The sequence below is a fragment of the Poeciliopsis prolifica genome, unplaced genomic scaffold, assembly GCF_027474105.1.
Source record: "Poeciliopsis prolifica strain line A6 unplaced genomic scaffold, Auburn_PproV2 SCAFFOLD007, whole genome shotgun sequence".
In the NCBI taxonomy this organism is placed as follows: domain Eukaryota; kingdom Metazoa; phylum Chordata; class Actinopteri; order Cyprinodontiformes; family Poeciliidae; genus Poeciliopsis; species Poeciliopsis prolifica.
The window spans coordinates 839,892-865,674 of NW_026562382.1; the positions used below are offsets into that span (position 1 = coordinate 839,892).

Sequence of the window (25,783 nt, forward strand, 5' to 3'; positions counted from 1 at the left end):
TTGGTCCATTAATTGTGGTTCAAAAGCAACTTTGAACAGGTGGTTGTCATGAATGAACAAAGATCCGCAGAAATCTTTTTTCATAAAGCCTTAAAAAAGGAGAGGAAACTTTTTTAAGGCTTTAGACAAACGACAACATCCCCTTTAGATGTTTTCACGTAGCAAAGGAACATATGAAAACTGAAATGTCACACTGATAATTATGTAGCATAGAACACTGTGGAACAAAATGCAATATGAATTGAAATGAATATTATGAATTAATTTTTACTATAAGAATACCATCAAATATAGCGATTTACATTGAAAGAATATGACAAGACCTAGTTTAATTGTGACTCTTATAAACCTTATTACACTAACTAAATATATGAGTCAGTTTAACAATAACTTTGTCATTATAATAGTGAGACAGGATCTAGGTCTGTCATGTATTTTCAGACATCTGTGATTTATTTAGATCATAACCTGAACTGAGCCGTCAGTTATTGTGCGTTTCATAATTGTGACTTGATCTGCATGTTTTGTGCACTTCAGCTGAAATGATGACACCTCTTCATCACCGACTGACTTTATTAAAAAGAATGAATTCAAAATACACAACAGACTCAAAATATACACTTTTTTTTTTAGCAAAACACATGTGATCTAGGGGTTTCTTCTCCAAATCATGAGTCAAAAACTACTGAAACTGAAAATAAATAAAGAAATAACAAGAACAATGATGAGTTCCCATCTTTGGCAGCCATTGTAATCAGTACATTATTACAGATGCAGAATATCTGTTTCTGCAGTATTCTTCAATTTAATAACCACAACAGTAAAGGTAGTGATTACACTAAAGGTTAACTTAAAGGAAAAGCATTACATTTCAAACATTAGAGCTGTAAAGCATCATTAAAGTCTGACACAGATGAAGACGTTCCCTCAGACGTTCACTTTGCGTTTGTCGCCATAGAGAACTGTTCTGAGGAGTCTGTGGATTTTCTCCACCTTCCAGCCGTAGATGATGGGGTTGAAGAGGGGATGGTACAGCACCACCTGCAAGGTCATGACGAAACGCGCCGTCCTGTCCAGGTCGACCTGCAGCCGGGCCACGACGACGTCGTACGAACACAGGCAGGAGAAGCTGGTCAGGACCAGCAGGTGAGGGGAACACGTCCTCGCCGCCTTCCTCCTCATTCTGCCAGAGCCTTAAGGAAACGACCAGGATTTTTGCGTAGGTGAACAGAATAAAAGCCATGGGCAACACGATGGTGTTCAGCACGATGAACACGCCGTACGTGACGTACGACGCCCTGGAGTCCATGCAGAACAGCTGGGAGATGGCGTTGTTGCAGAAAATCCGCTCAGCGTCGAGCGGCACAGCTTGTAGCTGCTGCTGATGAAAAGCGACGGCACGAGCTGGCAGGCGGGCAGGAGCCAGGCGAGAGCCAGCAGGGCGACCACCGTGTTCCTCCTCATGGTGGCCTCGTACTGCAGCGGCCTGCATATGGACACGTACCTGTCGTACGCCATGGCCGACAGCAGCAGGAACTCGGCGCCGCACAGGGTGTAGTAGGTGAAGCTCTGCAGACTGCACAGAGTCAGAGATGTGGTCTGCTCCTCAGACAGGAAGTCCACCAGGAGCTTTGGGTAGACGGCGGCGCTGAAGAGGAGCGAGTTGAAGAGCAAGGCCGCGATGAAGACGTACATGGGCTCGTGGAGGCTCTTGTGGAGCCAGATGAGACTCAAGATGGTGGAGTTACTGCAGATTATCAGGACGTACACGACCAGCATGACGGCGAAATACAGAAACCTGAACCGGTGCAGCTCCACGTGGCCGCCGAAGGTTATCCGCGTGGCGTTTAGCTCACCAGCCATGGCGTCCATAACAGCTGAGTTTTAAAGTACAAAACAGCAATTGTTTAAACAGCTGACACGAATGTGGAAGGGAACTTGGGTGGGCTCACCTGAAGGAGCGAGTCGGAGCGAGTGAAGGAGTTTTATCTGACTTCGTCCTCCTCTGTGGATTTCATTAAAGTGTTCACATGACAACAGGTCAGGGCCTGGAGGCCGAGAGCCTCCAGGTGGTTCTGCTTCACTCAGATTGTAACCACATCGCTTTTCTCAATAATTATCATCATTTGTTGGGTTTTACTTGACTTAGTTTCTAAACGAGGACCTTAAAAAGGGAAGTATTAAGTGTTTCCCAGGCAAGAAACGAGCAGTAATCCTTTGGACAAAATGTACTTTGAGGAGTGTTTTTACTCTTTTATTGTCCTTTTTACATTTACTTCCTCACTCCACCCTGATGTTGTCTATCCTCATCTAATGAGATGGCAGCGTCTCAGGCACCCGACTGTTATGCTGTTTGTCTTTTCTTTGTCATTCTGGCTGAAACAAATTTCGTTGTGCTGCAGGCCGATTCCGATTGTTGAGTCATTTTATTATGATGCATCGCTAACTTCAGCAAGATTTCTGGATGCTCTACCCACCGTGTGCAACGTCACAGAACGAAGAACAAACCGACCGATTTCACCAGATACACTGGTGAACTGCAGGGTCTAGTTGAAGTTTCATTAGTTTTACAATGAAAGAAACTGATTTGGAAGAAACATTAGTCATGTGAACTGGTCTTTATTCTTACTTGAATGCAATTAGTGGGCTTAACCAACTTCTGCCTCACATTTCACCTTAAAAATATGTCATTCCTGACTTCACTGAGTGTTGTCTTCACTTTAATGTGCAGAAGAAAAATAAATATACAGCAAAAACAAAAACAACAACGACCAAAAAAAACACAAACATCTCCTCTGTTAGCTGCTGTGTTGAAAACTATCTTAACCACAGAAACAATTTGTTCATTCCATTAAATTTAGATTTTTTAATCACTGACAGTAAATGCAGCTTCAGTGAATCCAAGACACATCTAAATGAACATCATTACATTTTGAACTCCGAACAGTAAAAAGATTAGAGGGCAAACGTGTCACCAGATCACCGTGGGCTTGTTTTTTTGGCGACGATGAAGAAGAGCTTCCTCAGATGTCTGTTAATTTCTCTCATTGAAACCGTATATGAACGGGTTAAACAAAGGGTGATACAGAGATATCTGCATCGTCATTATGAATCGGGCAATTTGGGGGAAATCGGACTGCACTCGGGCTATAACCACATCGTAGGTCATCAGGCAGAAGTAGCTGGTCAGAACCAGCAGGTGAGGCACGCAGGTCTCCACCGTTGTTTTCCTGGATTGCTTAGAGCTGCGCTGAGATATTCTAAATATGTTTGCGTACGTGAAGGTCGTGAAGAGCATAGGAAGCACTACGACGTTTGAAAAAGCAACAATCCCAAACACAGTGAGGGCTGCTGATCTCACACACTGGAGGGCATAAATAGTGTTGTTGCAAAATATCCCTGCCAAGTTAAATGTGCATAATTAGCTTGATAACTCAGCATTGCCAGCACTATGGGATAAAAAACAGCCACGAACCAAGCTGTGATCAGGAACGCACTGACAGTGCTTCTCTTCATTATACATCTGTATCTCAGAGGTTTACATATCGCCACGTATCTGTCGAAGGCCATGGCTCCAAGCAGGAGGAACTCTGAGCCGCCGAAAGAGTAAAACATGAAAAACTGAAAAAGACAAGCCGAATACGATATGTTCGGTTTTTCTGATAAAAAGTCGACCAAAAGCTTTGGGTAAATGTTGGTGCTGTAAAGAAGACCGTTAAGCAGCAAAGCTGCGATGAAGACGTACATCGGCTCATGGAGGTTTTTGTGAACCCAGATGAGATACAAAATGGTGGCGTTGCTGCAGATTGTTAAGACATACACAGTGAGTACAATGAAGAAGTAAAAATACCTGTACTTGTTCAGATCTACATACCCAGACAGAGTTATGTACGTAATGTTGATCTTGTCATCCATAATATAGATGAATATATATATACATGCATATATTTTTACAGCCGACTAAAATTCTTCAGACAGACAAATTCACCTCCAACATGACATACGTCATTACCTGCTATCAAACTTGCTGTGTTATGAACGCTGCTGAACGCTTCTTTTATTAGATCCTCCCTGTTCCCCTTCGGAGGGTGTAAGTCTCTGAAGACCATTGCATTAACCGATGCAGTGTTACAGTAAAGACTGCATTTAAAACAAAGTGAGACAAAGAAGACAAATTCACTGTCACAAATTGTACATTTTCAAGGTACACAAGAAATTAACCACCAATTATAATAAAATCAATATTGTTCATAAATTGTGCTAAAAATGTGAGTAACTGTGGCCATCCCCATGTCATCTCTCAAAAAATAACCAAGAATAAAATTTAAAATGAAATAAAATAACAGAGAAAATGGAGTCCTAGTAGTCACCTCAAATCAGATATTTCATCCTGCACACCTAAAAGTAGACATAAATAAACTTTCAGTATTCATTGGACAACCTGAAATTGGACGATGAAAAGTATTCATCGTCCAATGAATACTTTTCAGTATTCATTGGACGACCTGGAACTTGTGAAAAATGTTAAAGAAACTTTGACCTGGTTCCTTTCCAATAATCTCTCAGCCACTTGGGTTTGAAGAAGGGAACCGTTTGTCAATACTCAAAAACAGTTCAATAAATTTAAGTTCATGTGTCCATACAAATCAGTGATTTTGTGAAAATCCATTGTTGTAATATTAGGATTAATTGTTCTTTTCTTCCTGAAAATGTAAAATTTTGCGGCTTAAACATGCTCAAAAACTCAACAAACTTCGCACAAAATTGTCCTGCATGTGAAAATTAAATGCATTTAATAGAATCGAAAGTGGGCGTGGCCATGTGGAGCAAACTGAAAAGTTTCTTGGGAGCTTGTTGTGAAATATACGTTGAGCTAGCCATTTTGGGTCAAAGTGCAAGTTTGGCCCATTTTTCACATTTACACACCTCAAACTTTAACAAAACTCCTCCTTTGGATTTCGAGCTATCGGCTACATCTTCCTTCAGCCAATGAATGGGGGATTAAAAGTTATCAAAACCTGGAGGTTTTGATCATGTTTCATGCCGTGGCCATCCGGCAAACTTGGCATACTCACCAAAGCAAACAATACTACAATTCTGACAACAAAAGTCAAATTGCTCAATCAAATGAGCAAGTAGTCCTGGTTTTCATCCTGTATACCAAACTCTAGGGTTAGAGTTAGAGATATAGGATAAATCACTACAGTGATCGTTGTTACCTGCATATCCTGGTCATACTGTTTGCAAACCTTCAGTCAATGCAAAGTAAAGTCATTAAAAATTTCATGCATGGATTCTTACACAGATTAGTCTCAGAAACCTGCTTCTCCACATTGACTGACAGCAACATCAGACGGCCATATTCTCTTGAAAGAGGCTCAACATGAAGCAGGTTGATCATGAATGAACGCTTGTTCTAAATGAGCAGATTACAATGTCAGCATTAACCTGAATAAACAGTTTACACTACAGTTTCACAGTCAGTGTATTTCCACAATCCCAGGAGTACAGTCTTCAAAATAAGAGACTTGATAAGAATGGAATGATTGAGGCTATTTTTCTTCAGATGTTGGTCAGAGTGAGATCTTTTAGGAACAAAGTGAGTGTTTCCACCACCAAAGAGAAGCCAACTTGAAAATACAGCACATGTTTCAAAGTACCAAACGCATACTTAAATATGAAAGCAGTTTATCAAGTCAACGTTTAAACAAAATTATATGCCCATGCTGTTGTTTCCTTCAGACTCTGAACTATGCAGAACAACTATGTACCCTAAAGAAGCCAAGCAGAATCTCAACAATGAAGAGTGGAGGAAGCAAGCAGCGTACATGTACATAATTTCACCCTTGTCAGGGATATCTTAAAAATATAGCATAAAAAGGATTTTCAGGGGGAGGCAGATACCCAATATGTTATGACCTGGAGTAACAATGAAATAATTTTTTTCATGTTGTTGTAAGAGCAGTAACACAATTTGATTGCTTGCAGTCAAATAGCTGAAGCAACAAATGTTTTGATTTAAGTCATCGCGACACTTTGGAAACCAAATGAGGTACAGGAAATGGACGTGAGAGCAGCGACAAAATAAAATCAATGAATTACTGTTTGCAATTTTTTGGCTGAGCTGAACAATCTCCTCAGATGTCTGTTAATTTCTCTCATCTTGAAACCGTATATGAACGGGTTAAACAAAGGGTGATACAAAGATATCTGCATCGTCATTATGAATCGGGCAATTTGCGGGAAATCGGACTGCACTCGGGCTATAACCACATCGTAGGTCATCAGGCAGAAGTAGCTGGTCAGAACCAGCAGGTGAGGCACGCAGGTCTCCACCGTTGTTTTCCTGGATTGCTTAGAACTGCGCTGAGATATTCTAAATATGTTTGCGTACGTGAAGGTCGTGAAGAGCATAGGAAGCACTACGACGTGTAATAAAGCTACAATCCCCATTACAGTGATTGTTGCTGATCTCACACACTGAAGGGCATGAATAGTGTTGTTGCAAAATATCCCTGCCAAGTTAAATGTGCATAATTTAGCTTTAACTAAGGATGGCTTGCACTGCAAGATAACAAGCAGGTAAGAACCAAGCCAAAACGAGCAAAGTACTAACCGTGCTTCTTTTCATTATATTCCTGTATCTCAGAGGTTTACATATCGCCACGTATCTGTCGAAGGCCATGGCTCCAAGCAGGAGGAACTCTGAGCCGCCGAAAGAGTAAAACATGAAAAACTGAAAAAGACAAGCCGAATACGATATGTTCGGTTTTTCAGATAAAAAGTCGACCAAAAGCTTTGGGTAAATGTTGGTGCTATAAAGAAGACCGTTAAGCAGCAAAGCTGCGATGAAGACGTACATCGGCTCATGGAGGTTTTTGTGAACCCAGATGAGATACAAAATGGTGGCGTTGCTGCAGATTGTTAAGACATACACAGTGAGTACAATGAAGAAGTAAAAATACCTGTACTTGTTCAGATCTACATACCCAGACAGAGTTATGTACGTAATGTTGATCTGGTCCTCCATGATATTTTCTACAGCCGATTGAAATTCTCCAGACAGATTCAATCAATTCAATTGTATTCAAATGCAATACAGTTTGAGCAAAGTCCATTCACAATACAAGTACTTGTCTCCAGTCAAATTTGCTGCGACCAGCAGAAGCTCTGAACACGTTTCTGAGTCTGTTGAATGTTTTATTTCATAAGATCCTGTCCTGCCCTCTGTAGGGTGGAGAGCACCGAGATAATTTCTCTGCTCTGGGCAGAGCTACCCATCATGATGTCATCGTACACCATCAAGGAGTTTTATAAGCATGTGTGTTTGGGAGAGTTATTTTTGCGGCTTCCAACTTTCTGGTTCAAACTTTTGACAAATTCATCTTCATAGCAAAGCTTAGATGAGATAATCAGGGCCTTGAGTTTAACATGAAGTTGAAAATAAATGAATGCTGGTCGTAAAAATGAGCAGAATATGATCTTACTTTCGTTATGTTGATGTCAACATGAGTTTAAATAAACAGTTTGTCTTTACAGCTTCTGAGTCGTACAATCCCAGAACAGACTTTGAATTGAAATCCCATTTTACATGAAGAGAATATGACTAATGTTATTTCCCTACATTTTGGTCAGAATCTGTGTAGCAAAGTCAGGTTTGAAAGTTTGCGACAAAGAGGAGCCAGCTTGAAATCCCATTAAGTGTTTGAAAGTTTTAAAAGCAGTTTATTAAGTTTACGTTTTCACAAAGTTACATACCCGTGTCTCATCCAGTTTTTGACGGACACCGTACAACAAATGCGTGTATAAAGTCCAAAGGGTCACATATGTGCCGAGGAAGCAGCTAAAACACACACAACATAGTAACAGATTTTTAAAAATGAAGCCAAAGCAAGTTTTTTCTTCACTCTTTATGAGAAAATGTCCTATTAAGAAAAAAAAGTCCAGTCTAGACTTTAGTTTTTCTTCTTTTTTTTTATTTTACTGGCTATCAGCCAGTCAAATAATTAGACATTTGCATGACTAATCTCTCAAAAATATCTTCCCTTATAGTATTTATTTTCAATAATGCAGCATCACACACACAATCAGGAAACACACCAAACTGTGTTCCTAAAGTGGAACGCAGTAAAATTCTTTAATTACAAAAAAAGGTAAATGGAGCTTGGGTTAAACGAGGCGCTGTTCAGGCAGGTGAACGAACAAACGGCTCCCACAGCCCACAAGTGTTCCTGTTGCTTTCAGTGGACGTTCAAAACATTCCTTGGAGTTGGGAAGCAAAGTCGTTGTCCTAATGTGATGACATGATTCCATCCTGCTGCTGCTGCAGCGCAGCAACGATCAGTCGCATCCCAATCCAAACAATGAACACGGCTAAAATTGAATCCAGATGCAGCTGAATTATGATGCCGTTTCCATTTTGAAGACCAAAATGAGGTGCAATAAAAAGATTCGAAAGCAATGAAATAAAAAATAAAATGAAATCGCTAAATTACTGAGCTGAACAATCTCCTCAGATGTCTGTTAATTTCTCTCATCTTGAAACCGTATATGAACGGGTTAAACAAAGGGTGATACAGAGATATCTGCATCGTCATTATGAATCGGGCAATTTGCGGGAAATCGGACTGCACTCGGGCTATAACCACATCGTAGGTCATCAGGCAGAAGTAGCTGGTCAGAACCAGCAGGTGAGGCACGCAGGTCTCCACTGTTGTTTTCCTGGATTGCTTAGAGCTGCGCTGAGATATTCTAAATATGTTTGCGTACGTGAAGGTCGTGAAAATCATAGGAAGCACTACGACGTGTAATAAAGCTACAATCCCCACTACAGTGATTGTTGCTGATCTCACACACTGAAGGGTATAAATAGTGTTGTTGCAAAATATCCCTGCCAACTTAAATGTGCATAATTTAGCTTTAGAACTAAGGATGGCTTGCACTGCAAGATAACAAGCAGGTAAGAACCAAGCCAGAACCAGGAAAACATTCACGTGACTTTTTCTCATAATTTTTTTGTATCTCAGAGGTTTACATATCGCCACGTATCTGTCGAAGGCCATGGCTGCTAGCAGGAGGAACTCTGCAAAACCAAAAGAGTAAAACAAAAAAAACTGAAAAAGACAAGCCGAATACGATATGTTCGGTTTTTCAGATAAAAAGTCGACCAAAAGCTTTGGGTAAATGTTGGTGCTATAAAGAAGACCGTTAAGCAGCAAAGCTGCGATGAAGACGTACATCGGCTCATGGAGGTTTTTGTGAACCCAGATGAGATACAAAAGTGACGTTGCTGCAGATTGTTAAGACACAGTGAGTACAATGAAGAAGTAAAAATACCTGTACTTGTTCAGATCTACATACCCAGACAGAGTTATGTACGTGATGTTGATCTGGTCCTCCATATTTTCTACAGCCAACTAACAGACAGGTAAATTCAGTTTAAACAGTTTTATCACATAATAGTTCTACCATTCTCATTACTTGTCATTACCTGCAGTTGAATTTTGTGTGTTGTGATCAGCAGAATGTACAAAACTGCAGTGAGAGTCTTCTGAGTGATTGTTTTATATAAGATCTTCCCCTCCCCTCTGAAGGTTGTAATCTCTGAAGGCCTCCACTGTTCTCTCTGTTGTATCATACAGTATCAGACACACGATGTTATTGGAAATATTGCATTTCATACAAAGCAAGATAAAGAAGACGGAGTGATCGTTACGGAAACGCAGTGTATAACGGTGCATGCTCAATGGCAGCGACAAACAAACCACAATATTCTACAAATGCAGCACAATTATGCTAAAAGTGTAACTAATTACCTGTAAAAAGAGATTACTCTCTTACTACAGCTTGACGTGTTTAGATATGAAAGAATAAACCTATTTTAAAGGAGTCTGTCCATGGGGTTAGCACCTTATAGACTTCTCTCTATAGCAGATAATGAGGGGTAGAATTATGAATGTTTGATGACACAACTGATTCGTGGTGCATCAGAGTTTTTACATTTGGTATTTTGATGCTAATTCAGGGTCACTTCTGAGATATTTTGTGCACCAGCTGCCGCAGGCCGGGATGAGGAGCCATCCTCTTCTTCAGCTGACCAGGCGTCTTCAGCGACGGACAGGAGCCGTCCTCGTCCTCACCCACCAATGCATCTCTGCGTGTGTTGTACAAGCCTGAGGACGAAGGGCAATTTACAGCTACGTCCTCCAGGTGTGTGTGCATGCAATATTTCCAATAACAGAGGGGAGTAAGGCCATTTTGAGATGGCGCTTTTTGAGGCTGACAGAATAAGATGGAGGGCTGCGCTGATCCGTCTCCCTGCTATCATATAGTAGGGTTTGGAAATTTGTCACTTAGGGGACACACAGAAGCTCCGTTTTCACCGTCAAATGGCAATTTTCTTAAATAGGTTCAGAAAACGAACTGATGAGAGAATTTGACCCTGTTATAAAAGAACACCTGAGCCGTGTTGAGAAACGGACCTGCAGTCGCCACATTCAAAATGAACCCATTGGTACGTTGAGCAACAAAACAATCGCAATAATTGTTAGTGACATTAAACCAGCAGCGTTTTCTCTATAATTTTAGATTGGACTCCAGATATCAGCCACACCAGAGGGTTATCTGTCGTGATTCGAACTCTTTCACTGCTGGAAACATTTCAGTGGGTTTCGGGAGGCAGAAGAAGAATCCACAGGGGAGCATTTGGCCTCCTTAGTTCTGAAGAAATGAGAAGAGGACTGCAGAAGCAACAGCCTTTGCGAGGCCTAAGAGAATGCCTCATTTCTAATCATTGTTTTTTTTATTTGTCTCTTCCTCAGAAGCTTCCACATCAAAGTCCCATTCACGCCACGGATCATCAGCTCCGCCTACCTACCCAGCTGAGAGGCCATCTTTCCTCTCAGATCTAGATGGGACTGAGCAGGAGATGAACGGACAACTCCCTGTCAAGGAGAGCTTTTCCTTCCCCAATGGGCATGAAGGTCAAAGCTTTCATTGCCATGATGTCCACACTGACATCATGACAGTTGGTCAGTGGGGAAAAAGTCCTGTGGAGCAGCCTGACTTATTCATGAACTAAAGAAGCAATCTATTGCTCCAGCTGTCAATTATTGTCCCAAAAATCAGCAAAACTGCGATTGGGCTAACATTCGGACACTAGTGGAGATCACTGTAATGATATGGTAAAATATAAGAATTTTGCTTTCTGTCTTTCAAAAGGTAAAATTATTGATGAAACTGAAATGGGCCTTTCAGTCTCAAAAAGAAGACAGAATCAGAATCATTGATGAAACTCTGCCTTAATTAGCATCATCCAGTGACTGTTGGAAACAAACCTGGTGCTCCGGTGACACATTACATCAGGCTTTCTAAAAGAAGTGGCGCTGACGGCTACCTTTGATCCTGTGCTAAAAGATCACTGTGGGGAAACAAACTTGTCATTTTATTGTCTAACTTTAAATGAGGAAAGTTCACATTCAATAAACAAAAGACAATGTTCCTAAAGTTGCCTTGTTTTTGCACTTTTGTTCTTCCGTAAGGGTTTATAGTTATAATTTTTCTCGTTTCGAGATATTTTCTGTTCCAGGTTATCATGTCTCTTTTGTCAAAGTTATTCTTTGGTGTTGGTTTTATTACCTAGTGCCACGTCCTCTCTCTACCCTCACCTGTAACCAATCGACTCATCAGCCCAGGACTTCTCGTGTTTAAGCTCCTCTGTCTCACCCACAATCCTCCGGGTCCTCATGTCTGCTCCTGTCAGTGTTCTGTGATTTCCTGTTTCCTGTGTCCCGCCTGGATGCTTTTGGATTTGTTTTGGTCTTATTTTTAATCTTTCCTTTCATCATTAACTCGCCAAACTCACCAAACTCAAGCCTCCACCTCTCTGCAACATCATGAGAACGATACAACAATGACGTTGAAGCACGTCAGTGAATCCCCAGAAAGGCTAAAATAAATAAACAGCACAAATATTTAGAGTGGCCTTGTTTTATCCACTAGTCACAAGCTGTTTTTCTTTTAAAGACAAGATGAATGGAAAACCGTGATGACATTTAATCAAACAAAAGTAAGAACATAAACAGACTCAGATGACAGGATTCAGAAAACCTCAAATAAGGAAAAGGCAGACAATGCAAGATATTTTGATGAAGTCTACAAATTCAACATTGACATGTAACCTCTTGTGCAAGTTATATAGATGTTTACAGACAATGGAAAAATGTCTCTCAGTCTTTCTGGATCCAAACAAGGCAAATTGTGGAAAGACAATCGTGTCAAAATGGTCCTTTCTCCAAATGTCCTTCATACATTATTACATTTATCCGACCCATATACAGACTGGCTCGTATATAATTATTCCTTTCACATCGCAAAAAAACCCCAAAATACGAACTAAACACAATTGCAGCCATTTTGCACGTTTGGGTCATTAAGGGATGCCGTAAAAATTATGCCAGAAGTGTTTGTTTATTACACAGTCTGAAAGCCTGCAAGTCAGGCTAATATGAGACATGAAATTGAGTGCTTAAATTATTTTTGAAAATATGTCCGGCTTATGGATATAATAATTTCAGAAAGAATTGCTTCCATCAAGCTTTGGCTGAGCAGAGCAACGTCTTCAGGTGTTTATTGATCTCTTTCATCTTGAACCCGTACATGAACGGATTGATCAGAGGGTGATACAGAAACGTTTGTATCGTCATCACAAAGCCTGCGGTCCTGGAGAAGTCCGCCTCCACTCGAGCCACGATCACGTCGTATGTCATCACACAGAAGTAGCTGGTCAGAACGAAGAGGTGGGGCACGCAGGTCTGCACAGCCGTTTTCCTGGATTCTTTGCAGCTCCGATAAGACGTCACAAATATCTTTGCGTATGTAAAAACTGTGAAGAGGGTGGGAAGAATCGCGAAATCGAATAAAGCAACGACCCCAAATACGGTGAGCGCTCTCGATCTCACACAGTGGACAGTGTACATCTTATTGTTGCAAATGATCCCGTCCAAGTTAAAGTTGCACAGCTTAGCTTTGGCACTCAGTATGGCCAGCACGGCAAGATGGCAGGCAGGAAAACACCATGCTAGAATCAGGAGCGCACTGACAGTGCTTCTCTTCATTATACATTTGTATCTCAGAGGTTTACATATCGCCACATATCTGTTGAAGGCCATGGCTGCCAGCAGGGAACTCTGAGCCTCCACGGAATAAAACATGAAAAACTGTAAGAGGCAGGCCGAATACGATACCTTCGGTTCTTCAGACAGAAAGTCGACCAGAAGCTTTGGGTAAATGTTGGTGCTGTAAAGAAGGCAGTTAAACAACAAGCCTGCGATGAAGACGTACATCGGCTCATGGAGGTTTTTGTGAACCCAGATGAGATACAAAATGGTGGCGTTGCTGCAGATGATCAAAATGTACACTGTGAAAATAACAGAAAAGTAAAAATATCTGAATTTGTTCAGATCTACATATCCAGACAGAGTTATGTAGGTAACATTTACTTTGCTATCCATGATTGTGCTAAACACATTCTTTTAAGTTTCAGTCAGTAAGCAAAGAACATGAACAACTGAGACAGCTTCATCAAAATCCAGTTCACAGCATGCATCTAGTTCATTACCCTGAATCTGGTGCGTAATGAGGCTGGTGGTCTGTGGAAAGTTTTTTATTAGATCGCTTTCCCCTCCAGGGACGTCGTCCTTTTAGGCCTGCCTCACGAGTTAGTGTCTTTCACAATACAGTGACATCACTGTGGCTCTCACATGATCAATATCAACTAGATAGACCAAAAGAAAACCCATACATTTTGATTTGCAAATATGCTAATAACCAGTCCACAGTATTCCACTGATAAAATATAGTAAACAGTATACAAAATAAAGCAATCTAACTTTAAAAACAGCTTTGTTCACCTGCAAAGTGTAACTTTTGGCTTTTAGCAAAGGAGCGTCCAGCTAGCCGTCTGATACTGCCTCTGTTTTCACCCTCAACAAGATCAGTTCACCATTTTTAACATCAACCAATTCATCACGTTTTGACTGAAAAAACTACTACCGTTGAAAATGCCCTTAGGCCCAGTATGCTTTCCCCTTCTCTCTCTGCTGTTTGTCAGCAAATTTTTACTGTCGTTTTTTTGATTTTGCTCACTTGGTCTCTCATGCGGACACGCACAAACCCTTCTGCTTATTGACATCCCAGAGTCAAGGCAGACTCCGCAGCCACCCTCGCCATTAAACTGCTTAAAATTCTGAAGTGAAGGATTTTCAACTGAGTCCCACACATGATACACTTTTATGTGTCCGATCACTAGGAACATGCCACTCCACACCAAAAAAAAAAAACAGGACATATCTCGCTTTATGGATCCAAACCATAAAGCATACAAAAGTATGTACTTGTCTCTACTTCCAGGTCTTATCAACACAACATAAAACTGGCCAAATACTAACTTTGGAAAAAACCTTCCTTACTGTTGGATTTTAAAGTCTGAAATATGTTGCCATCACATATGTCTGTTATCAGGCCCGAGCAACAAATTACTATTTCCTACTCACTTTTATTTCCATTCTGAAAATTACTGAACTTGAAAGACTAAACTGATAAATACTTACAAAGGGTGTTTTTCTATAAATAAGCAATTGCTCTAATTCCAACATAAAATATATCAACATCAGAGACAGTAAGAAATTTCAAAATACATTATTTGTCCTGTGAATTCTTATAAATTTCAATTACACAACTTTGTTATTATTATAAATTTTGAACCAGCAATTTAAGGCTTTGAACAATCGCTGTAGAATGTGACATAATTACATCTGCAGTTATACTCTTGTTATACACAACATTTTTAAATGTTTAGATCTCTTTCATTTTTAACCCATAGATAAATGGATTAAATAAAGGGTGATACAGAAATATTTGCATCGTCATTATTAGGCGTGCAGTTTTGGGGAAATCGGTCTCCATTCGCGCTATGGCCACATCATACGCAGCCAAATAGGAGAAGCTGATCAAAACAATCAGATGAGGCACGCAGGTCTCAGCAGCCTTCCTCCTGAATGACTTTCCACTTTGATAAGACATTCTGAAAATCTTTGTGTACGTAAAAACTGTAAAAATCATCGGGAGCATGACCAGATCTACCAAAGCGACAACTCCTAAAACAGTAAGCGAACTTGGTTTTGCGCAGTGGAGGGTGAACACGGCGTTATTGCAAAACACTCCGTTCAAATCTGAGGTACATATCCGAGTTTGAGCACTCAGGATTGCTTCTGGTGCAATGTGACAGGCGGGCACAAACCAGGCCAGAAGGAGCAGCACTTTAACGGTACTTTTTCTCATGATGGCTGGATATCGCAGAGGTTTACATATCGACACGTATCGATCGAAAGCCATGGACGCTATCAGCCAGAACTCTGTGCCGCCGATAGAATAAAACATGAAAAACTGCAGAAGGCAACTCGACACGGTGACGATGGGCGTCTCAGACAAGAAGTCGATCAGAAGCTTTGGATAGACGGTGGTGCTGTAGAGGAGACAGTTAAACAGCAACGCTGCGATGAAGATGTACATCGGCTCGTGGAGGTTTTTGTGCGTCCAGATGAGATACACAATGGTAGCATTGCTGCAGAGGATCAAAACATAGACTGTGAACAAAACAGAAAAATAAAGGTATCTGTATTTACTCATCTCCACGTATCCGGTCAGAGTTACGTGGCTGACATTCAGCTCGTCCATAAATCTGTTTGTCTTGTGTGTTGGCGGTGAAACGAATGTTGTGTTCTCGTCATTCGCTGGATGGAAACTGAAGTGTTTGTCAGTGGGTTGGTTTTATCTCTCGCTGGATCTCAACTTGGGGACTTGCAGCTCTGAAGGATGTACGTCACAATGTTTCAAACTCAGCATCAGCCACATGTGAAGTAGTGATTGGTGTTGACTAAGAAAGTGTTAAAGTAACAAGTTAAAACGGCATAAAACATTTTTTAATGCAAGTTAAAAATTAGATGGTGTTTACTTGAATCATTTGTAATTTTCTATATTTAAAAATGATGTAGCTGGTCAGTAAAATATGTGGAAGTAAGATGAGGCTAGTATCAATCTCTTTAATAACAAAAGGCTCATGCAATGACATGAATCGTAATTTAAAAAAAAATTGTCAAGGAGATTAAGGTATTCAGGGAAGATGGAAAGTAAGGCGTGATCATCATACATTTTATTTACAAGTGCCTTTGGGCTTTTTAAAAAAATATAAACTGAAGGTCACGTTCATTTCCCACGTCAGTCACATCAAGCCAACTTTCTACCAATTCGCTTATTGGTGTAGTGATACCAATGGCTTTCGTAAGTAGCGTAAAGTGCTTTCAGTGGTTGGTATGACTACAAAACGTGCAATATAATCATCTTAAAGTTATCATTTATCAATAACAATAATAAATGTAATAAAATAGTGGGAGAGGTGATTCTTAGAGCTACAACCTTTTTTTTGGGAGAAATTATGTCAGGAATCTGGGGTGTTGTGTGTGTGTTTGTGTGTGTAGTTTTTCCCTGCTCTGGAGCCACCAGAGGGCGTAGTTGAGTCCTGGACCTGCAGGACCCTCATTACTGGATCTGTGTTTGCCATGGCACAAAAACCATATATCTGAGTTTTTTTTTTTTTTTATTATTTTATTTTCCATTAAGCAGTGCACATTTTTATGATTAATAAAAATGCAATGGGGCTTTTCAGTGGGGTCATGACCCTTATAGAGTCACCCAAGTCACCCATCTCATTATCGAGGGCGGGGGGACCATAAACAGGAAGGTTTCTTAAGACTGATTTGGGGGGATCGTTACAGTGAAATGTAAAGTAAAATGAGATTTAAAAAGTTTTAAAACCACATTCAAGCTGCAGGACCAAAAATGACTAGTAATGCACATCAAATGTGTTTTTCTTAGTAAGCAAACTATTGAAAAATAAAACCTAAAATTAAAATGTTGCTTCTATATCAGTATTTTTCACTGATCTAATCTCTATTGCACTTTACAAAACTTTAAGGTTCTAAATAAAAAAGCTTTGAGTAACTCCTTAATAAAATTCCTCATAAACAGTGATCTATTGAAATGGCTCCCAATACAAGTCATGTGCTGTTTAAATTATAACTTGTTAAGTCCCTTTATTTTTAAGCCACTTATTTTGTCCTGGGTGACTGAGAACCAACAGGTAGATAGAGATGAATATCTGAGGAGTATCATCATTTAAATGTAACATTTACAGCACCAGGGCTTATATAGAAAAATATTCACATTTATTTTGTGGCTTTAAAGGCTCTGCATTGAAGACAGTGAGAAATAAAGGCAGCTTTCTGTTCTCGGCTCCCAGACTCTGAGTTGGGTAGACTTGCTCGGCCCTAACCCTAATCCTAACCCCGTTTCAAACTCTTCTAATTAACTAAAAGTTAAAGAGCTAAATATGAATGAGATGTTTTGCTACCTTTGACACAAAAAGCTTAAATCTATGAAAAACTGTGTAGGAGTTTTTTGTTAAATAAAGCAACTTATTATGATCCAGCCAAAGTCTGATCTTTTTTGTTAATTTGTTTCTTCCTATCGAACAGTGAATGTAAGTAAAAGGTTTGCATGTCTTTTCCTTTTAGTATTTACTTACTGGAGGGTTTTATGTTTGTGTCACAGAGCCACAGCTAACAGTCAGCCCCTCACGTTAGCGGCTCTAACGGAGCCTGTGGTTCAGCACTGTCTCTTCAATTATTTTTATTTTATTTTTTTGGGGGGGAGCGGGAGGCAAAAAAGAAAACCCTACCGGTGAATTCTCTGGCGTCCAAATTTCTAGTCATGCTGTCATAATTTAGCTTTTACTGAATGCTCTGAAAAAAGCCTGGTGGAAAGGTTCAGCTTTATTTATCTCTGTAACCATACAAGGTAATAATTGATATCAATCACAGCATAAGAAAAGTATCCAGTAGTGAACTTAGCAAATATCCCACCTAGAGCAAATCAAACTAGTATACAAAGAAACACAAACTGAGAAAAAAAAAAAAGACACACATGGCCGGTTTGCTTCCAGACCTTAATGCAGTGATTCCCGAATTTTCTTCTTGGGTCCCCCTACGAATTACAATAAATCCCGACCACAAAAGAAAAAAAAAATCAACACACACATTGTTGATCCAGACATAAACCTAAACACATATTTTGTTTTCAAACGCCACTGAAGTTTATTTCACACTTCAGGTTGCAACAAAACAAACACTTTGGGAGCCACTGCCTTCACGCAGTACTCTCCAGTTACTAATATAAGACAAACAGCATTGGTGAAAATGTGAAAACAATTCAACAAAAGCCCAGCTAGACTTTGGTAGAACAAAACAACGTCTTCAGATGCTTAGAAATTTCCTTCATTTTGAGCCCGTATATTATGGGATTAAGCAGCGGATGATACAGAAACAACTGCAGCATCATCACAAAGCGTGCAGCTTTTGGAAGATGCGACTCCACTCGAGCTAAGATTACATCATACACGCACAGATATGAGAAACTGATCAAAACCAACAAGTGTGGAACGCAGGTCTTAGCCGCCTTTCTCTTAGATGTTGTATTACTTTGATAAGCCATTATAAAAATCTTTGCATATGTAAAAACTGTGAAAAGCACCGGGAGCACCGCGACATCGAATAAAATAACAACCCCGATTATAGTCACTGTCCTTGATCTCATGCACTGAAGTGCGTAAATAGTGTTGTTGCAAAATATTGCTTCCAAATTGCGGTCACATATCTTAGATTTAGTACTCAGTACTGCTTGCAAGACAACATGAAGGGAAGGGAAAAGCCAAGCAAAAACCAGGAGATGTTTCACCGTAGTTTTCCTCATGATGGTTGGATATCTCAGAGGTTTGCATATCGACACGTATCTATCAAAAGCCATGACCGCCAACAGTAAGAACTCTGATCCACCTACGGAATAAAACACAAAATATTGAAAAATACAACCAGAGTACGGAATGACCTGTTTGTCAGAGAGGAAGTCTGTCAACAGCTTCGGGTAAAAAGTGGAGCTGTAAATGACGCTGTTGAACAATAAAGCACCGATGAAGATGTACATCGGCTCGTGGAGGTTTTTGAGTCCAGATGAGATACACAATGGTACCGTTATGCAGATGATCAAAACATACACTGTAAAAAAAACAAAAAAATAAAGGTATCTGTATTTATTCATCTCCACGTATCCAGTCAGAGTTATGAGCGTCTCATTGAACTCATCCATCAATGTGTTTGTCTCTCAATTATTCAGTTTAAACAGAAATATTCAGTCCAGAGCTCAAAATGACGTTTTCTCTTCTTACCTCGACTTAAACTGTTGGTGAGTCGACTTGCTTTCATTATTTATCTCTTCATTCCTCGCAGGATCTCGTCGCTTGGGGACGTCCTGCACTGAGGTATAATTTTTCTACACGTCAAGCACTCAGCGTCAGCCAGCCAGACATAAACCGTCAACCATTACACACCGTCGGCGTGTGATAGTTGACAAAAAATCTGACTTAGAAACATACACAACACGGGATTTTAATATAAGCAATTCATCATATTTGAGTGTGACATTTAATTCATGCCAACCTGTAGAATTTTTTTTTTTTAAATCAAAGATAGAGTTTGGTTCATGTCGTGTTTTAGAGGCACTGAGGTTTTTCAGAGTTTCAATTCAAAATTGTCTTCCCACACTCCTTACAGTAAATGTGATGCACTACATTATCATCTGAATAATTATTCACCTAGTGATTAGAGTATCTTAAAATTCCCCGAGCTTTGTTATGTTGCACTATTTAGCCCACTGTCTTCTGGTCGGATGATTATTTGTGTTGCGCAACGCTCTCACTTCCACCAGTGAGTCATTATTGACAAATGCTAAGATTTTTTAGCATAACAAAAGGGTAATCAAATGTCCTTATTTTACCTGGGTGTGTCCACTGTGGAAGTGGACACTTCAGGTGCATCTTGGGACTAAGGCTGGATTTCATCCTTTGTGTGTTAAATGTCCGGTATGTCACGACATCAAAACAAATGCAAGAAATTTCCTAAGTTTTAATGGAATTGTACACAATCATAAGACACATCCAGGTACAGATATCTGAGCATTGTGGTAGAATGGGCAGGGACGCAACAGAAAAAAATCTAATTGGACAATGCAAAACAATGAAAGCATCAATTATAACAGAATTTTATTTGCAGATTTTAAACCATTTGTTTGGTGATGAGCATCAAAAGATTGGAAGTCCTTGTTGGCATCGCCCTAATCTTTACACCCCTCCATTTTACTCCATTAGCCCTTATGCTTTGGCTGGACCGCTCTGTAACGTCAATATTAACTAGTCAGAAAACTCACGTTGACAAAATTAAAAAGTGATTTTGAACCTGAATGACTGTGTGAATAAATTTGGCTTCAACTGTAAATGGTCTTGGGGTATGAATACACATTCATCTACTACATTTCCAAAAAACAATTACTTGGATATTGTTTATTACATTCTTTTTTAACAGAAATTGGGTTTAACAGCAGAATTGAAGCTCAATTTCAAATACAATTCCAATTCATCTTTTTGCCTGTGTGCACTGACGAAGACAATTGTCAAGAAGGCTAGCTTGTTGACAACAATCTTAGGTCAACAATCTGCTTGTTGACCTAATTGCACTTTACCTCAATTTGTACATAATTATTATGTCATGATTATGTCACACATGATGAGGCATCCATCATCATGTGTGACATGATGAAGGCATGACATCCTCTCTGTTGTTTAGTCGAGCGTTTCTAGCAGGCAGGCATTTCTCGATAACTGAGGCCGAACATACAATTTCCATTTTTACTTTGACAGCCAACAAAAAAATGATATACAGAGCCTCATATTGTAGCTCAGTACTACCTGCACAGCAGGCACACTGCTGCACTAGTCAGTATGTTATGTAGCTGTTTGTGTATGAAATGATCAACAACAGAGGAACAGCACTGATTAGGCTAGCGGCTAAGTATATTACCTAGCCGCTAGCTCCTCCGGTCCTCTAGCCTGGGCACGCGCCCCTTTTAGAACGCGGGGTTTTTTTTGTCGACAACAGGGAGCTAAAAATGGCTCGGCAGAAAAAAAACTCTGGGGTACAAAACAGAAAATGGAAGAGGAGGAGGAATAAAGATGTTGGAGAGACGAGGAAAAGCTTTTCAAAGTGGGTGAAAGACAGACGGTAAGTAATGTCAGTGTTTCAACAAGAGAGTTGTAAATATTCAGGTTAGCTTAAGCTAGCCTAAAATGACAGCTGGTTGTCGTTGTCTCTGCCCCTTATTGACGCGATTTATTCCGTATTGCTTGAAATGTTTGATAGACACACCTATCACACACATCTCAACAACAAGTGTAATAATAATGACAAAAACATTATTACAAAATATTAAAGTCAGCTAAATTGACCTCAATAGGAGCCGTCAACCCCCAACCCGAGTAACTGACGCTGTTGTCATGGCAACTTAGAGACGGACACTGCGCAGCTGCGGTGAGCTGCTATGAACTTTTCAAAATGTCCACCCGATATACTACACACCATCCTGAGAAGCAAAATCTCTGGCGAAAATACACAGTAGAGGGAAGACGAACATTCCCGGCTAAAAAAAATCACAGTGGCGTTTAATAGGGGCATTAAAAAACATGTCGGTGGTATTCAGTGGCCTAGTTTGATATCAGACAGAATGGATCAGGAGAGGAACCGCAGACCTGTCAGAACCTAGAGAACCAGACATCAGTCTCTTCATCCCTCAATCATTTCCTGAAACCGAAAAATAATATAAAAGGCAATTTAAAGGACAAATCATACAAATAGATTAATAAATAAATTACTAAATATTGTGAAGAGAAACCCTTTATTTTTTTCACCATTAAAAACGTTTGTTAGGATTGTGTAGGAAAAAGTTGATATTTTTTATAAATAGTGTTTTGTGATCAATATTATATCAGTTGTTGCAAAACACTCCTTGACAATTTGAGATGCTGAGTTTCATGTTGGAGCTCAGTATGGCCTGCACAGCAAGCTGCTGCTGTTCACTTACATATGTTCTGTCATTTTTAGAGCAAAAGTTGTGGAAAATAAATTTACCAAAACAAAGGCAAGAAAACATCACAACAACAGCTTTGATACAATTACATACAAGTTTACTGCATTTCAAATGTCTTAATGTAAAACATTTCTTATATTTACAAAAAAAAGTAGGATTTAACCTCAGAAATAATAAGCTACATTCGCAGAGATACGTAATTCTTAGAGTTTGGAGAAAGAGAGCAAAATTTTTAAACGTTTAGAGATTTCCTTCATTTTCAGGCCATATATAAATGGATTAAACAAAGGTTGAAACACGAGTAACTGCATTGTCATGATGAAGCGAGCAGATTTAGGAAAATCTGACTCCACTCGAGCTATGACCACTTCGTATGTAGACAAATAGGTGAAGTTGATTAAAACCAGCAGATGAGGCACACACGTCTCAGCAGCCTTTCTTCTAAATGCTTTTGAACTTTTATAACAGGTAATTAAAATCTTTGCATATGTAAAAATTGTGAACAGCACAGGAATCATTACAAGACTTATCAATGAAACAATCCCAAATATTGTAAGTGGTCTGGATTTTGCACAGTGAAGGGCAAAAATGCCATTGTTACAGAATATTCCATCCAAATCTGAACGACATAATTGAACTTTGCTGATCAGTATTGCTTCTCCTTCAAGGTAACAGGAGGGCACAACCCAGGCCAGAACCAGGAGAGATGTCACCGTAGGTTTTCTCATGATAGTCGGATACCTGAGAGGTTTACATATTGACACGTATCTGTCAAGAGCCATGACTGCTAACAGGAAGAATTCAGTACCAGCTACAGAATAAAAAATAAATAACTGAAAAATGCAGGCAGAATAGTTTATGATCTGCCTTTCAGATAAAAAGTCGATCATAAGCTTTGGGTAAACAGTCGTGCTGTAAACAAAAGAGTTAAATAGCAAAGCAGCAATGAAGATGTACATCGGTTCATGGAGGTTTTTGTGAAAACAGATAATATAAACGATAGTTCCATTACTGAAGAATGTTAAAATATAAACCATCAAAATCACAGTAAAATACAAATACTTCAGCTTGTTCATTTCTACATAACCAGTTAGCGTTATGTAGGTAATATTTACCTCGTCCATAAATGTTTTCCGATGTTCATTCGGTTAGACAAATTGCTAAGAGGCCTTGCACAAACACAAGACTTCAGACTGCATGGTCTCAGTTTGCGCAAACATTTTTATCAGTTTGCTTTATCCTACAAGGATTATACCTCTGGAGGCCTTCAATGCTGTTCCAGTTCTTCAACTGTCTTGCATTAATTAGCCAATTTAAATAATTCAAACTCACAACATCTAAGATAAAGCAGACTTAAAGAAATGTTACTTATGTGTTTTCTAATAAGTAAATTTGAATTCTCTGGCCTAAATCGAACACACTATTCATAGCGTGGGACTGGTTTACCCAGTTCAACTGAGAATACTCTGGAAATTAGGCCTTTATTTCAACAAAATTTATTTTTGTGTGTGTTCATATTGGGTCATCATAAATTAAGAAGTCCATTGTGAGGTTGACCTTTTTAAACCCTTTCTTATGTTTAGTGAACTATGTTGTTAGGGGTCGGGGACTGCACCATGAATCATTGTGGTAGACGTTAATGTCCATACCGTTGAGGATGTTATCATTTAAACTTCATGTATGTTCCAAACCGACTTCCACTGATTGCTTTTGTCTTACTTTTTATCGTTTTGACACTTTATCGGGCTTACGATGACAGGGGCGACTGTGGCTGTGTGGCAGAGTTGTCGTCTTGCAATCGGAAGGTTGTAGGTTCCATTCCAGCTTCCTCCTGCCATATGTCGATGTGCCTCTGAGCAAGGCATTTAACCCTAAATTGCCTACTGGTCTGCGTATTGGTGTATGAATGTGTGTGTGAATGGGTGAATGTGACTCTAGTGTAAAGTTCTTTGAGTGGTCAAAACGACTGGAAATGAGCTATACAAGTTCGGTCCATTTAACATTTCCAAGTTTGTGCACAGCTACATGTACATGTGTTCTGGAGTAAGAATCCAACATCAACCAAATTTGGTTAATGTTTGTTTAATTCAAAGACCAAAAGCAGAATATTAGGAACTTGAGCGAATCATAAAAAGTTCAACATGAGATTGATGGTCTTCAAGATTCTCTGGTTAAACAAATTTATGTTACTGTTGTTTTTGTCAGCCTTTTGGAAAATTCACATATACTTCACTTAAAGTACACATGTACATCTTAACATTTTGATATTATCTTAAAAAAAGTTAGAAATACTAACAGTAAGTGTCAGATGGTAGTCCAAGATCAATACATCAACTCTGTCACTATTGAGCTTTAGTTTGATGAAATATAACCTTTTCATTTGTTTTGATATCTCCTTCATTTTTAAACCATATATTACTGGGTTTAATAGAGGATGATACAAAACTGTCTGTAGTGTCATTATTAAACATATTAACTTTGTAAGGTCTGATCCCAGTCAGACTATGATGACATTAAACGCACACAAACAGAAGAAACTGATCAACACTAACAAGTGGGGCGAGCAGGTCTGAGCAGCTTTCTTTCTGACTTCTTTAGAGCTGCGATAGGATATGATCAATATTCAAACATACGCTGCCAGCATGACTGCAAAATAAATATATCTGTATTTGTCCAACTCTACATGTCCTTCAAGGGTTATATATGTTTCATTAACTTCACCACCCATAAATATGTTTCACAAAGACATAATATTATCACAAACAGCTCAAACAAAGAGTAGCAATAGCTCCTCCTTCACAATAACAAGGAACCTGACCTGGAGATTCAAACAAATGTATTGATTGTTTCTTCTCAACAGCAAGAAAGCAGCTGCACGTTGGGCGTTGACATTTTCTATTTTATTCCTTTGGTCACAATGGAACTCATTAAAAACTCCCACAAAGTTTCCTTCTAACAGGGCGGTGACACTTACGTCTAATATTAAATCTCTTCTCTTGGGAACTATTGTTTCTTTCGACGTGTCGTACCTCAATCTAAGTGACATTCTACAAATAATAGCCAGGGTCAGATTGAGGTTTGCAGCATAAACTTAAAAACTATGTTTCATTTCTTCAAACTATTTTCACATATTAAAAAGTAAATCAATTTAATCAAAATTGATGAAGCAGAGAGTTGGTCACGACAGATGTAAATAGTATGAAAGGACAACATGGTGAATGAAGCATTGCTGTGATCATGTAATGGAGTTGGGGTAAAGGAAAGAGTAGGAACCTCTTCTTCAATACGATTGACGCATAAAACATGGCCGGCAGTAACATGCAGCTGTTGATTACAAGACAAATGTGATGCAAAAAAAGTGTGTCCATTGTAGGTTTGCTAAATACATCTGTTTCAAGATGGCTGAAAAAAAAAAAAACCTGATCCTAAGCGACAGCTTTATGTCAAAATTTGTGAGTTTTGTCAAAATTAGCTTGTTTCCATTAGTGCAATTGTGTGATCAGTCAAAATGCAGATATTTTTGCTAAATTCAATTTAAAGTTAGTGCTGTATTGAAAAGGACAAGCTGCCTTTAGTGGCTGGCATTCGTCAAACGGAATATGACCACATTGTAGTGACTTTTAGTGACTCGTCTGCATGACTGTTCTGGAGTTGTTGGTTTGAGTATTTGATTAATTTTAAGTGAAAGTTGAAAGTA

At 39.4% G+C, this 25,783-nt stretch overlaps 5 protein-coding genes and 4 pseudogenes across 5 annotated transcripts; 1 reads left to right on the forward strand and 8 right to left on the reverse strand.

Annotated features, from left to right (window-relative positions):
• Positions 1-927: 927 nt before the first annotated feature.
• On the reverse strand, positions 928-1,872 carry LOC129361250 (olfactory receptor 11A1-like; annotated as a pseudogene).
• Positions 1,873-2,979: 1,107 nt separating this feature from the next.
• Positions 2,980-3,930, reverse strand: LOC129361252 (olfactory receptor 6N2-like). The gene is given in 3 exon segments (XM_055031990.1): positions 2,980-3,049; positions 3,051-3,423; positions 3,426-3,930. Coding segments are annotated over 3 exon segments (933 nt in total). The 5' UTR covers positions 3,916-3,930.
• A 2,160-nt stretch (positions 3,931-6,090) lies between these two features.
• Positions 6,091-7,030, reverse strand: LOC129361170 (olfactory receptor 11H2-like; annotated as a pseudogene).
• A 1,456-nt stretch (positions 7,031-8,486) lies between these two features.
• Positions 8,487-9,401, reverse strand: LOC129361251 (olfactory receptor 6Y1-like; annotated as a pseudogene).
• A 3,189-nt stretch (positions 9,402-12,590) lies between these two features.
• LOC129361395 (olfactory receptor 11A1-like) lies at positions 12,591-13,520 on the reverse strand. The gene has a single exon (XM_055032221.1). It carries the CDS (start codon positions 13,509-13,511, stop codon positions 12,591-12,593), a length of 921 nt encoding a protein of 306 aa, XP_054888196.1. The 5' UTR covers positions 13,512-13,520.
• Positions 13,521-14,853: 1,333 nt separating this feature from the next.
• Positions 14,854-15,735, reverse strand: LOC129361355 (olfactory receptor 13C2-like). Its single transcript, XM_055032159.1, has one exon. It carries the CDS (start codon positions 15,733-15,735, stop codon positions 14,854-14,856), a length of 882 nt encoding a protein of 293 aa, XP_054888134.1.
• A 2,604-nt stretch (positions 15,736-18,339) lies between these two features.
• LOC129361426 (olfactory receptor 11H2-like) lies at positions 18,340-19,257 on the reverse strand. Its single transcript, XM_055032258.1, is given in 3 exon segments — positions 18,340-19,114; positions 19,116-19,146; positions 19,149-19,257. Coding segments are annotated over 3 exon segments (915 nt in total).
• A 1,834-nt stretch (positions 19,258-21,091) lies between these two features.
• LOC129361185 (MAGUK p55 subfamily member 4-like) overlaps positions 21,092-25,783 on the forward strand; it is a 90,868-nt pseudogene continuing 86,176 nt past the window's right edge.
• On the reverse strand, positions 22,290-23,210 carry LOC129361363 (olfactory receptor 13C2-like). The gene has a single exon (XM_055032172.1). It carries the CDS (start codon positions 23,208-23,210, stop codon positions 22,290-22,292), a length of 921 nt encoding a protein of 306 aa, XP_054888147.1.